At 37.4% G+C, this 14,211-nt stretch overlaps 1 protein-coding gene across 10 annotated transcripts in view; it reads left to right on the forward strand.

Moving 5' to 3' along the window:
- Window positions 1-14,211, forward strand: part of LOC131164761 (ion channel DMI1) — a 79,759-nt gene that overhangs the window by 16,709 nt on the left and 48,839 nt on the right. For 5 of the 10 annotated variants that reach the window (XM_058122190.1, XM_058122195.1, XM_058122192.1 and 2 more), the window contains exons 2-6: window positions 11,256-11,324; window positions 11,467-12,093; window positions 13,009-13,191; window positions 13,404-13,463; window positions 13,568-13,771. In XM_058122190.1, the coding sequence (XP_057978173.1) occupies window positions 11,256-11,324; window positions 11,467-12,093; window positions 13,009-13,191; window positions 13,404-13,463; window positions 13,568-13,771 (1,143 nt within the window). The remainder of the gene's footprint in view (window positions 1-11,255; window positions 11,325-11,466; window positions 12,094-13,008; window positions 13,192-13,403; window positions 13,464-13,567; window positions 13,772-14,211) is intronic. The other 5 variants (XM_058122196.1, XM_058122199.1, XM_058122191.1 and 2 more) reach the window with 2 other exon arrangements.

Consider the following 14,211-nt stretch of genomic DNA (forward strand, 5'->3'; position numbering starts at 1 on the left):
AATACATGGTGCATTAATCTCATGAAAGTACTAGGCGCATTTGTAAGTCCAAATGGCATAACCAACCATTCATAAAATCCATATTTAGTCTTAAAAGCAGTTTTCCATTCATCTCCCTCTTTCATTCTAATTTGATGGTATCCATTTTTAAGATCTATTTTAATGAAAATACATGAGCCATGCAATTCATTAAGCATATCATCTTATCTAGGAATGGGATGACGACACTTTACCTTAATATTGTTGACCGCTTTGCAATCAACGCACATCCTCCAAGTCCCATCCTTCTTTGGCACTAGTAGCACTGGTACTGCGCATGGGCTCATGCTCTCTCTCACGTACCCCTTGCTCGTCAAATCTTCAACTTGCCTTTGAAGCTCCTTTGTCTCCTCCGGATTACTCCCATAGGTTGGCTGGTTTGGAATAACGGCTCCAGGTACGAAATCAATTTGATGCTCAATGCCTCTAATGGGCGGCAACCCACTCGGCATCTCCTTCGGAAATACATCCTCGAACTCCTGCAACAAAGAAACAACCAAACTAGGAAGAGATTGGTTAGTTTCATCAAGATTAAGATAAGATTCTTTGTAAACAAGCAAAATCATAGGTTGGTTTGCTAAGAAGGCCCGCTTAACCTCACTCTCCTTTGCATAAAAACTCATCTGTCTTTTCTTTTCTCTCTGCAGGTTCATTTTTTTTTTCTCTCGTGGCTCCATTCTCTTTTCTTTATTCTCAGTCACCTCTCTATTTTCTTTTTCACTCCCTCTTTTTCTCAAGGTTTCAACCTCACCCTCATATTTCTTTTCTCTCATTTTTCTTTCTTGTGTTTCGGCCTCACCCTTTCTTTTTTGCTCAATCTCACTTTTCAGCTTCAGGAGCAAGCTTGATTGTTTTTCCATCCTTTACAAAGCTGTACCTGTTCCTAAACCCGTCATGAATCGCCCTCCTATCATACTGCCACGACATCCCCAACAAAATATGGCTAGCATGCATAGGAACTACATCACAAAGCACCTCATCACTGTACCTCCCAATGGTAAAAGCTACCAAAACCTGCTTATTGACCTTTACCTCCCCACATTCATTCAACCACTGTAACTTATAAGGTCTAGGATGCTTTAGTAAAGGTAAGCTCAACTTCTCAACTAGGGTGGTACTAGCTACATTGGTGCACCTTCCCCCATCTATAAACATACTACACACCTTGTTGTTTACATAACATCTAGTATGAAATATGTTCTCTCTCTGCAGCTCCATTTCATCTACTTTAATTTTCGCATTGAGAGCACGCCTGACAACAAGAGATTCACCTTCTATGAGATATTCCCCTCCATCATCATCACTAGCATCGACCAACTCGGGCATCTCACCACTATCGCCCTCACTCTCAGTCATCACCTCCCCATTGTCAAGCATAACCATCACCTGCTTGTTTGGACATTGAGATGCGATGTGCCCTAAACCCAAACATTTAAAACATTTAATATCTTTAGTTTTTTGAAGGTTGGAAATCTACCTTGGGTTTGTTCTTCCTAGTTCCCTCATCTTTTCTCTTAGGTGGTTCGGCCTTCTCGTTTACTACAGCTCGATCATTTCTATCCCACTTTGGTTTCCAAGGATTGCTAGAAACTGAAGTATACCTTGCTGCCTCCTTTCTCTTTAACTGCCTCTCCACCTTCATAGCCATGTGCACAATGTCTTCTACCTCCACATAATGGTGCAACTCAACTACGTTGGCTATGTACCTATTCAAACCACTTAAAAATCTAGCTATTGTGGCCTTCGAATCCTCCTCTACATTAGCTCGAATCATAGCCCCCTCCATCTCCTTATGGTAATCCTCTACACTCCTAGACCCTTGTGTAAGGTTTTGTAGTTTTTGGTAGAGGTCTCTATAGTAGTGGCTAGGTACAAATCTCTGCATCATGAGAGCTTTCAACTCACCCCATGTTTCTACAGGTCTCTCATGATTCCTCCTCCTATTGGTCACTAATTGATCCGCCAAATAATTGCATAATCAGTGAACTCAATTACCGCTAGCTTCACCTTCTTCTCCTTTGAATAATTGTGACAAGCAAAAATCAACTCTATTTTCTTCTCCCACTCTAAATAAACTTCAGGGTCATTCCTACCTTGGAAAGATGGTATTTTCATTTTGATGCTCCCAAGGTTCCTATCTACCCCATCTCAACCCCTTGGATTTCTCCTAGGTCATCTTCCACGCCTACCTCCTCTAGGTCTGCCAATTCCACCCATTCCAACTTCATATGCTATGTCTTCCTCATCCTCATCATCTTCTTCGTTCTCATACTCATTTTCAACGCTAGGCTCACGTCTCCTCCTATCTCGCCCACCTTGCAGATTTCTAGTCACTACCTCTTGTTGATCCATCCTATCCCTCACCTCCCCAACACCAAATACAACCGTTCAAACTGTTGTTGCATGGCCTCCAACACAAAGAATGAGTTATCCGCCTCCTCCTTAGGTGTTGAGCCACTCTTATGAGACATTTTTAATGCGCTGCAAAACAAGAATGTTAGTGGTAAAACCTCACACACTCCCTTACGTGTTTACGCTCAAATATTGTCACTCCACTCATGCTTCACTCTTTTGGCCTTTTCCAATACTATTCTCACCCACTCTTGCCTTTTACCTTACTTGTTTTCCCTTTCAAGTTCTTTAAGAACTAGTTGAAACAACCTTGTATTATTCCAACCAACAATAGATTCAAGAAACAAGAAAGGAATAAAATGACATTGATCTCAAGGAATTTGTACGAGGAAAAGAGCAATTAGGAAACAAGATACTAAAGATGATATATTCGACCCCTTTGAAGATAAAGATCAATCAACACCAAATTACTTTAATTTTCAGATTGCAAAGTATATCAAAACAACCATTTTCGAAATTTCTTTTTTTCTTTTTTTTAATAACTATGCAGCAACCTTTGAATATGCTGCCTTGTCTTTATTTTTATTTTTTATTTTTTATTTTTTTTATAACTATGCAGCAACCTTTGAATACACTGCCTTGTTTTTTTTTTTTTTTTTTTTAAATACAGATTTGGTCACAAGCAGCAATAATAATTGCAATTTCCGAAAAATATTGATCTGATTTCAACAAGAAGAAACGGAAATAGAAGGAATCAAAGCAAAGATTACAGATTTGGAAATTAAAGCAAAGATTCGTGTAATCAATTAAATAATTCGTAGATCTGAATTCTTGAATCAAGTACACGAGTAATCAATTGTGAAAATCACAGATCTGAATTCAAGCACACGAAATTAGCAAAAATGAAGAAGGAATCGCCGATCAGAATAGAAAACCCTAGAACACGCCTAAGACAAAACCCAAATGCAAGAATTAGAAAGGATAAATCAGACTTGATTTGGAGCCTAAGCTCTGATACCAAAATGACGTGAATCCGTGGGATCGAATTCCCTTGAACCCACAAACAAATTGAAAACTTACCCAAGAAAGCCAAAAATCAATTCAAGATGATCTAGACCCGTTTAAATCTTGTTTCAAGAAGCTAGATTCAGTGAGAACGTCACAAAGGGTTTGCCTTTGATAAGTTCTTAGTTCAATCAAGAACAAGTAGAGAAAACTGAAAATTATTTATGAAGAAAACTTCATTCACGTTCAACTTATGGAGAATGTGGCTACAAGTCTGTTTTTAAACCCCTCCGTGAAACCCTAGGGCCGACTAAGGCCTACATCAATTAAAAGACATGGGCTGAACATCTAAGGCCCAAAACACCCTAAACTACACGCCTATAGCTAATAAAAGAAGTCCACTTAATGAATTAAATAGGCCCAAACGCCTACAACCATAGAAACATAAAATAGGCCCACACGCCTATACTCAATGAAATAAAGAGTCTACACTAAACCACCAGGCTAGGCTGCCCCCCTCTGTAGCTTGTATCATATGGATTAAAGTTGGTTCTTCTTCTTTCAAGCCCATCTTGAATGTTGGGGTCTTGCTCAATAAATTTGCAAACTCAGCCCAAGTGGATTGCACTAATCCTTGTGTTGCTTCCTTGAACTTCTTAGCTCTTGACCTTGTGATTGGCCCATCTGGGACTTGCAAGGGATCTTTAAGACTTAGTCCACCATGGTGCCCATCAATATCCATACAAGCATCATTCATAGTTCCTAATAAAATGAAACAATATGAAAGTTATAACAAGATAAAATTAAATTGATGATCAATGTTCATAAAAAAGATGAATGCATAATCTTACCAATATATCGACGGTGTCAATACTTGAATAATTTAGGCCAAATCTATCCAATTCTGAAATGAATGAAAAAGAAAAAGTCAATAAATTAGAGAAAAAATACAAAAAAATAATTAGAATAAAACAATTAGGAAATGCGAAAAAGATGCGTAAGAAATTAGTTTTTACCTTTCTCAAGTTTATCAAGTTCTTCAAGGTTTTCTTCATAGTTAAGTGGTGATGGTGAATTTCGCAACCAATCTTGAGAACATATAAGAGCCTCCATGATCTTAGGAGTCAATGATGTCCTAAAAGAATCAAGAACCCGACCTCCTACACTAAATGTAGACTTAGAGGCTATAGTAGCTATGGGGACAGCCAAAACATCATGTGCTACTTGTGAAAGGATAGAAAACTTTGGATTATTTATCTTCCACCATCCTAAAATATCAAATTGATGACTAGCCTCTTCAAGGTCCTCAGAAAGATACCTATCAAGATCACTCTTGCCTTCCCCACCTTCTTTTTTTGACTTATGCCTCTTGAATTTATCTGCCATAAGCATCCTTATCTTCATTAATGGTTTCTCAGCATCCACCATGCCACTAGAAGAACTAAAACCAATTTTAGAAGTTTTACCACTAGGTCCATTGCATTGTCTACCCCCATTTTTGTACTCATCAAACATAGAAAAAAATAACATCTTTCACCTTTTAACTCAAAATTGAAGATGTAGGAGGAGAAAACAGTTGCAAAAGGCCCCACTCCACATACCTTAACTTGTATCGAGGATCAAGAACGGTGACAACAAACATCACCATGTTGAGTTTTTCTGGATTCCCCAAATAATCATCATATTAGGTTCCCCCAATACAACATCTTGATTATTCCTTCCTCTATTTTTTATTTTATGAAACATCGATCAATCTTCACGTGTTTTGTTCTATCATGACCCACTGGGTTTTTTGCAATGCTGACGGTTGATTGATTGTCACAGAACATCTTCATGGGTTCTTCACCTGAAATCTTTAATTACTTTAGAAGCCTTCTTAGCCATATTCCTTCATAGATGCCATGTGCCATTGCTCTGAATTCAGCTTCTGCACTGCTTCTTGACACAATTGATTGCTTCTTCCTTCGCCATGTAACTAGGTTTCCCCACACATATGTGCAGTATCTCTTCTTTGATTCTTCTAAAAAAATAATCCTTTGCCTGGTGTTAGGTTCAGATATCGCAGGATTCTATAAACTGGCTCCATATGTTCTTCATTGGGATTGTTCTTGAATTGACTCACCATGCTGATAGAGAAGCCAATATTAGATTGGGTGTGAGACAAATATATAAGTTTTCCAACTAGTCTTTGATATCTGCCTTTATCCACTGGTGCACTGTCTTCCTTGGCTCCTAGTTTGGTTGTTGAATCCATAAGAGTATCTGCTGGCTTGCATTCGAGCATCCCAGTCTCTTTCAAAAGATCTAGAACATATTTCCTTTGGGAGACAAAGATTCCCTTCCTTGACTAGGCCACTTCCATGCCTAGGAAGTATTTGAGATTCCCAAGGTCCTTGATTTCGAATTCTTTAGCTAGAAGACTTTTGAGACTACTCATTTCCTCCTCATAATCTTCCATTAGAATGATGTCGTCCACATATATAATGAGGATAGAAATTTTTCCTTAAGGAGAATATTTAACAAATAGTGTATGATCTGATTGACATTGAGAATATCCATAGCTCCTGACTACCTTTGTGAATCTCTCGAACTAGGCTTTTAGGGATTGTTTGAGCCCATATAAAGATCTTTTGAGTTTGCAGACTTTGTTGTGTGTAGCTTGTGTCTCGAATCTAGGAGGAATTTCCATGTAGACTTCTTCAGCTAGTCTCCATTGAGGAAGACACTCTTGACATCTAGTTGGTGAAGAGGCCAGTCTAAATTTGCTACCAAATATAAGAGGACCCGCACTGTATTTAACTTGGCTATAGGGGCTAATGTCTCTTGGTAGTCGATTCCATATGATTTAGTGAATCCCTTTGCTAACAGCTGAGCTTTGAATCGGTTAACACTTCCATATTCATTGTATTTCACAGTGAATATCCATTTGCAACCTATTGGACGTTTTCTAGTTGGTAATTCTGTGATCTCCCACGTTCCATTCTTTTCTAGTGCACTGATTTCTTCCCAGACAGTAGACTTCCATTCAGGTGTATTAAGAGCCTCTTGTATGTTATTAGGAACTTGGATTTTGTCGAGGTTGGCAGCAAAAGATCTAAAATTTGGTGAAAGCCCCTGATATGACACAAAAGTGTATATTGGGTGTTTTGTGCATGAGCTCACACCTTTTCTCACAGCAATAGGACAATCACTATCATCATTAGTTAACTCATTATGGGAAGTCTCCGGATTAGAGTTACCTAATGGATTTTCACTTGATCTAGGGCTCGAATCAAACTCTTGGATTTGCTCAAGGGATGCTTGTTGTTCTATCTCTTTTTGGTTCCTTCTCCTCTGTGAATAGGTAATCAACTCATCATTTTTTGTTGGTTGAATAGTGTCCAGATGCTTATGTTTCATGGGAGATTCTAAGAAGGGATGTGAAGGAGAAATGGAGTCAGTAGTTGGAATAGATTCAGAAATTTGTGATAGGTGAGAAGGGCCAGAATCATAAGAAGGGTGAGATAACTCTTCAATATCCCAAAGCTAGAATTCCTATGTAGTCTCCCCATGAATTTCATAGTTGGAGTAATATGGTTATTGCTCAAAAAAGGTGACATCCATGGAGTGATAATATCTTTTAGTAGCTGGTGAATAACATTTATAACCCTTTTAGTTTGGGGAGTACAGGAGAAAAATGCACTTAAGGGCGCTAGGATCAAGTTTACCTTGGTGTTGACTATGAACATGAACAAAAGTTGAGCGCCCAAATACTTTGAAGGGAATAGTGGAGATGAGTCGAGTATTGGGAAAGGACTGAAGTAGAGTTTAATAAGGAGTTTGGAATTTGAGAATGCGAGAGGGCATCTTGTTTATGAGGTAGGCTGCAGTGAGAATGGCTTCACCCCAAAAGTGTTTCGGTACATGTGCAGAGAACACGAGGGAGCGGGCAACATCTAGTAGTTTCCGGTTTTTTCTTTCGGAAATTCCATTTTGCTAAGGAGTGTCAACACAGGAACTTTGGTGTATCATACCTTGACTCAAGAGATAATCGTCAAGAATGGATTTGAAATATTCTTTGGCATTATCAGTTTTCACAATATGCATTTTTGCTTGGAATTGTGTTTGGATCATGGTGTTAAAATTTTTGAAAATCTGACTTGCCTCTGACTTTTCTTTCATGAGGAATATCTAGGTAGGTCTAGTGTGATCATCTATAAAAGATATAAACCAGTGAGATCCAGTAATATTCTTGATCCTAGATGGCCCCCACACATACATCACTATGAATCATTGAAAAGGGTTGGGATGCTTTGTAGGGTCGGTTAGGATAAGAGTTGCGAACATGTTTTGAAAATTGACACATCTAACACTAAAAATCATTTGGATTTTTTTTTTATTGAATAATGAAGGAAAGAGTTTCTCGAGATACAAGAAATTTGGATGTCCTAACCTATAGTGCCACAACATAATTGCACTATCATTATTAGAACGAATGACAGAAAAATAACTTTGACTTCTAGACACTAAACAATTGGATTTGTGAATTGTTCCTTGAGGAGGATCATTAACCTTGAGAAGATAGAGCCCCGAACACGTCTTAGCACTGCCAATCGTCTTCCCCGAATCCCAGACCTGAAATTCACTCATATTTGGGAAAAATTTAGTCGAGTTGTTGCCAGTTGTGGTTGAGGGGCGTAAGTCATGGAAGGAGACAAGTGTGGTATTTCTAGTGGTTTATGTTGATGATATGATCATCACAGATAGTGTCCTTAAGTGGGATTGCAGATGTTAAATGTTGGCTACAAAAAGAATTTGAGATCAAGGATGTGGGCACTCATCTAATAAAGGTTTAAACTTTTGTCAGTGAAATGAGGCTGGTATGTTGGGAGCTAAACAACTTGTACTCCTATGGATCCCAATGGGATGTTTTATAGGGATGCTAGACCTAATTGAAGACAAGTGCCGATATAGGAAATCATTTGGTAAGCTAATTTATTTGACTATCACTAAACTTGACACATCCTTCGCTAGGGGTGGTGAGTTAGTTTATGAAAAATCGCAAGCAGGCACACTTCTACACTATTTGTAGGATTCTTCAGTATCTCAAGAGCTGACTTGACAAATGTTTGGTACATGAGGGTAATTGAAGCTGTGGTATTGGGGGATAGACTGCTGCACATTGGGCTGTTTGTTGAAGATTGAAGGTCCACAACTGGACCTTGCCATATAATTTAAGAAGGAACCATAAAAACGATGGAACCCACTATTTCCTTATCCATTTATATATAATATATGTTTTTGATACCAAATATTAATGCAATTTATTATTTTGAGGTGAAATACCTAGAAAAAATAAAAAATCGTGGTCAGGAAGGTTATAGTAGCAAAAGCCCTTGGGATTTTTATTTTATACATTGGAAAAATCCTTTTTGTTATTAATAGGTCGGTAAAGGATAAAAGAATAACTGAAAGAAAAGAAATGAATTTGTTATTCATCAAAGTTGTACATTTGTGGGAGACAAAATTCTATCTGTCATAGCATGAAACAAACTATCTTAGTGAGATTAGCATTTACTCATGGGTCTTATGTGTTAGTGAGCTAGCAAGGCTGAAGTCTTCTATGTCATAGGTGGGTTTCTTGATAACTTTTAGATTACCATTTTGCGTAAAAGCTTAAGCTGTTAAGGTTGTGGGCCAACAATGTATATCAAGCATCAACACTCTCCTGCATGTGCAGCCTGACAGGATGTGAAGATATAAACATACAGTAGATAACACCCATTATAGGGAGTAAAATAATTTTTTTAAACATCACATAATAAACGTGGGCAACAAGACTAGAACCCAAGATCTCTTGGTAACCTGCTCTAATACCATGTGGGATTACCACTTTACCTAAAAGTGGCAATAAAGCTTGAACGATGACAAAGCCTAGGGATATGTTTTCTTTTATAATCTTGTTTCCATTCATGTTGCTAGCAATCCTTTGTTTAATGAGAGGACAAAGCACATTGAAGTTGACTATAATTTTGTGAGAAATGTTGCAATGAAGAAGCTTGTGAGCACTCCATTTGTGAAGTATACTGATCAGCTAGGAGATGTATTCACAATCATTATAAGCTGGGTGCAACTGATACTTATGCACCTATAGCTTGTGGGGAGTATTAGAGAGGTGTTGGTTATTTTGTGCTTATTGTGAGCATGTGGGGTTATTTTTGTCATATATATTTAACTAAACAAATTGTGTCTGATTTGGAGAGAAAACAGAACATACATTTCTCTCTTCTAGTTGACTGCTCCTCTCCTCCCTCTTCTCCTTCTTTCTCCTTTTTTCTTTTACTTTATGCTAAAGTTCCATGTTTCCTCATTAATCCATTTAGATTGTTTTAGGTATACAACAAACTTTTCTAGGTCTCTGCTGTTTTCTTAAACAATCAAGAGAAAAAAAATTGCGTTTAAAATTCTACATAAAGAAAATAAAATTATAAATCAAAGCACAAGCAATTCAGAAAAACCAATATGACAAGTTCTTTGTGAAAAAAAAAAAGATGTACATTTCCAATTTATTAAAAATTCTGATTTTTATTTTACTATAGGCCCACTGTGGTCCGCCCCTTCCCCAAACGCCGCATACACGGGAGCTTTGTGCACCGGGCTGCCCTTTTTTTCAGAAAAGTTGTTTCATTGAAATATATTGTTGACACAGAGATGTATGACAATGATAAAATGATTAAAAAAAGTGTTGACAGTGTTTTATAGTGCATCATATATTTGGAGTGGAACCCGTTAGAATTAATAATTTGTAGCTTTTTTTGATTTGTGAAATTTGACTGTCCTCTGGTTGGAGATGCAAGGGGAACTGCTGTAGCTTTTAAAGTCCCCAAGGCTGCATTGGCACTAGCTCTTGATTTTTTCTGTTGCTTCCATTTTTTATGGTGTTGCTTGTCGGAGTGATTGACAGGGGGCTTGGGCATTGGATCTCCAAATGGTTCCCCCTTTAAGTGAATCTGGGCACTTTGTCTGCCTGCATGACATAAGGAAGTGATTAAAGCGAGGTTTTTAACTTTTTATTTGTACTGTATTGGGATTTGATGTGTAGGAAGTGGGGATATAATCTTCCATTTAGTTCAGTTTCTTGAATTAAATCTACACTGAAGTGAACTACGTGGATTTTGAAAATTTTAAACCAATGCTGAACTTGATAGCAGAAAAACTGAACTATGGTTACACGATTTGGTTAGGCAATTTGTTTTCTCTTTTTGGTCAGTTCTTCTAAAATGAGCTAAATTAAAAACCAATTCCAAACTTCTTTTGTCATGCTATTGTGTTGTTCAGCCAGTTTGAGTTTATGTTTGTGTTTCACAAGTGCTTGATTCTTCATAAAGGCGTGTGTTAGGCCATCGATTATCCGAAAAACTTAATTTGCTATTAATTGAGCCCAACAATGTCTATCAAGTCTTAACACTCTCCCTTCTATGCAACCTCATCTTGCATGTCGAGATGTGCACAAACAGAATAAAGTGCATTATAGCAAAGTTAATGTGGGAACCATCACAGATCACTTGATTTGAATTTAGGACATTTTAGAATATGAGCTCTTGCACCATGGTAGAACCACCAATTATCCCCAAAGTGTTAGCTGTTAGGAATTTGGCCCAACAATGTATATCACACCAACCAACATCATGTAAAAAATTCCATTGGTTATGCAGATGAGATGGTTATTATAATAATCTCTCTCTCTCTCTCTCTCTCTCTGATTTTAAACTTCCTTTTTTCTTTTCATTTATTTTTCTTTTATTGTAATTAAATAGAGTGTGATTTTGAATTCCTGTCTCTTATTTCTGATGATTTTATTATTAATGTTTCTATTGCAGCTCACTTTCTGTTGTATATTATCTGTATCTTATGTAATTTATTTATGGATCGAAACAGCAGGACTCCAGGTATGTTTCACCTTTTAGACAAATCTAACTTCCTTTTTGGATTCATCGTCATGATTTGTTCTGGAGTTAAAGTTGTTTTTGAAGTAGAGGTAGGTGTTTGTATGTTCAAACATGCTCATAATAAATCCTAATTTGCTTGCAGGAAGAGATTATTAACCTTCATAAAGAGTGTAGTCAGAAAGATGTTGGGAATAACATCATCAGAGTTTTGCAGCGTGAAGATATTAATTCATTGTCTTATTTTAGCAATGCTGATAGTAGAACTGTTGCTCTATATACTGTTCTGTTTGTACTCAGTATTCCATTTTTGTTATTCAAGTATCTTGACTATCTTCCTCAAATAAAGAATCTCTTAAAGAGGGAAATGAATAACAAGGAGGAAGTTTCCTTGAAGAAGAGAATTGCATATAGGGTGGATGTTTTTTTCTCCGTATATCCTTATGCAAAAATTCTCGGGCTTCTCTTTGCAACTGTATTTCTCATAGCATTTGGTGGCTTGGCACTGTACGCTGTTAGTGATGGAAGCTTTGGTGATGCTTTATGGCTTTCGTGGACTTTTGTAGTTGACTCAGGAAATCATGCTGATAGGGTTGGTACTGGGCCAAGGATTATATCTGTTTCTTTAAGTTCAGGAGGCATGCTGATATTTGCAATGATGCTTGGGCTTGTTTCTGATGCAATCTCAGAGAACGTTGATTCACTACGAAAAGGAAAAAGTGAAGTAATTGAGAGGAACCACATACTAATCCTTGGATGGAGTGACAAATTGGTGATTTTCTAGTTATTCATAAACTTGGTACATCACTTGTATTAGATTTTTTCTCCTTAGTCTGAGATTGGCATCTGAATGTTACATTCATTGTTATCAATGAATTATTGGGTTCATATATAATCTCCTGCTTTAGCTTTGAGAGTTTGTGGTACTACTAATATTTGTAGCCTTGAATATATGGCTATAAGAACATGTGTGTAACTGTGTATGTGTGAGACTATGCGCACACATGCGTGTGCATGTAGGTCCCTTTATGTGTCTGTCTTTGGGTTTCATTAAGATATTACATCACGCTTGGTTTGTGGAATGGGATGGGGTGGGAATGGAATGGAATTAAAAATTGAATGAAGAACATGCAAAAATCAAGTAAAAAAATTCAAATACATTCCATTTCATTCCTACCTACCAAAGATTTAGTATTGTTATTTATCATGCAATCTGTGAGCGTGTATATAGGGAAAAAAACAAGGTGCTGTTGGAAGTAGAACTCAGCTGCTTGAAAAACTGTGTCTGGTTGTGTTTGTTAAAAGCAGTTCCTGTCAGATTTTCTTGGGGGGGGGGGGAGGGCGGGCATTAAACAAATAAACATATCTAGTATGTGCGGAAGAAAATTTGGTTTAAGATCAAGCTCACTATGTGCAGGAATAGAGTTCATAATCGGATTTGGTGCTGTCAGCCTTTTTCTATGTTTTTTTTTGTTGTGCTGTTAGATTCTGTACCTCCTTGAGCGAGGTCCTGGGAAGACTTCTATATCTGACAGTCTGTCTGAACCCTGAGCACTCTCATTTCTTGTTTACTGAGGTTTTCTCAGTGCTCTTAATGATTTGATTTTCTGATAGAGATGGTTCACCATGTGAACCATGAAGTCACATTTTCAAACAATTTGAGGGCTGAGATGTTGATTGGTCACAGGGTTCACTCTTGAAGCAGCTAGCAATAGCAAATAAGAGCATCGGTGGTGGTGTTGTTGTTGTACTTGCTGAAAGAGACAAGGAAGAAATGGAAATGGATATAGCAAAGCTAGAGTTTGACTTCATGGGGACATCTGTCATATGCAGAAGTGGCAGTCCTCTCATATTGGCTGACTTAAAGAAGGTACATTCGGGGTACCTTTTTGCTTTTTTTTTGGAATATTTAAAATTTTTTTTCTTTATTGTTTTGGTTGGGTGGGTATGGGAGGGTGAGGGGGGTAATGGGGCTGGTAGTTGGTGTAATTGTGTTAATATTTTTCTTCTATATATTTTGCTTTAATTTTGGGTAACTAATCTGGAAGCCATTTGTATTGATTCTTGTTCATTTATGTACAGGTCTCAGTTTCAAAGGCCCGTGCTATTATTGTATTGGCATCAGATGAAAATGCTGATCAGGTTCTTTTCACTTTTTATTTTCTATTTCTACAGTGTGATTATTATTATTATTATTTTTTATTTTTATTTTAAAATTAATTCTATGTTCATATTATTCTCACCAGAGTGATGCACGTGCTTTGAGGGTTGTGCTCAGTCTCACTGGAGTAAAAGAGGGTTTAAGAGGTCATGTTGTTGTAGAGATGAGTGATCTTGATAATGAGCCCTTGGTGAAGCTTGTTGGAGGAGAACTTGTTGAAACAGTTGTTGCACATGATGTGATTGGACGTTTGATGATACAGTGTGCTCTCCAACCTGGCCTCGCACAGGTGAGTTTATTGAGATCTGTTTACTCTCTCTCTCTCTCTCGGTCCCCTTTTTTAATGAGAAAACAGTATTGCAAATATTTTAAGGTTGATTTGCCCAGGGATTATGAAACTATTTTCCCAATTGGCGTGTTTCTTGTATTAGGACAGCAGTTATTTGTGCAAAGGAAAGTTCAGCCTTTTAGTGGCTTGAGTGCAATGGCAATATTTATCACAAGTTTTGTTGTACTTACATTTGTATTGTGATCTTCGCTTCTGTTGAGGAAGCTTTTGCATTTGGTCGTTATAATTATTTCATTTTTATTATTCTCATTTACCTTTGGTACTCATTGGCAGTGCTTCATTTTTCATTCTAGTAATCAATGTGAGGTAATGTTCTCATTGCCTAATCCTATTGTGTGCTGTAATCATAATCCCACGTTGTATTCTGTTTAGTAATATCA

This window comes from Malania oleifera, chromosome 9 (genome assembly GCF_029873635.1).
Source record: "Malania oleifera isolate guangnan ecotype guangnan chromosome 9, ASM2987363v1, whole genome shotgun sequence".
Classification (NCBI taxonomy): Eukaryota; Viridiplantae; Streptophyta; class Magnoliopsida; order Santalales; family Ximeniaceae; genus Malania; species Malania oleifera.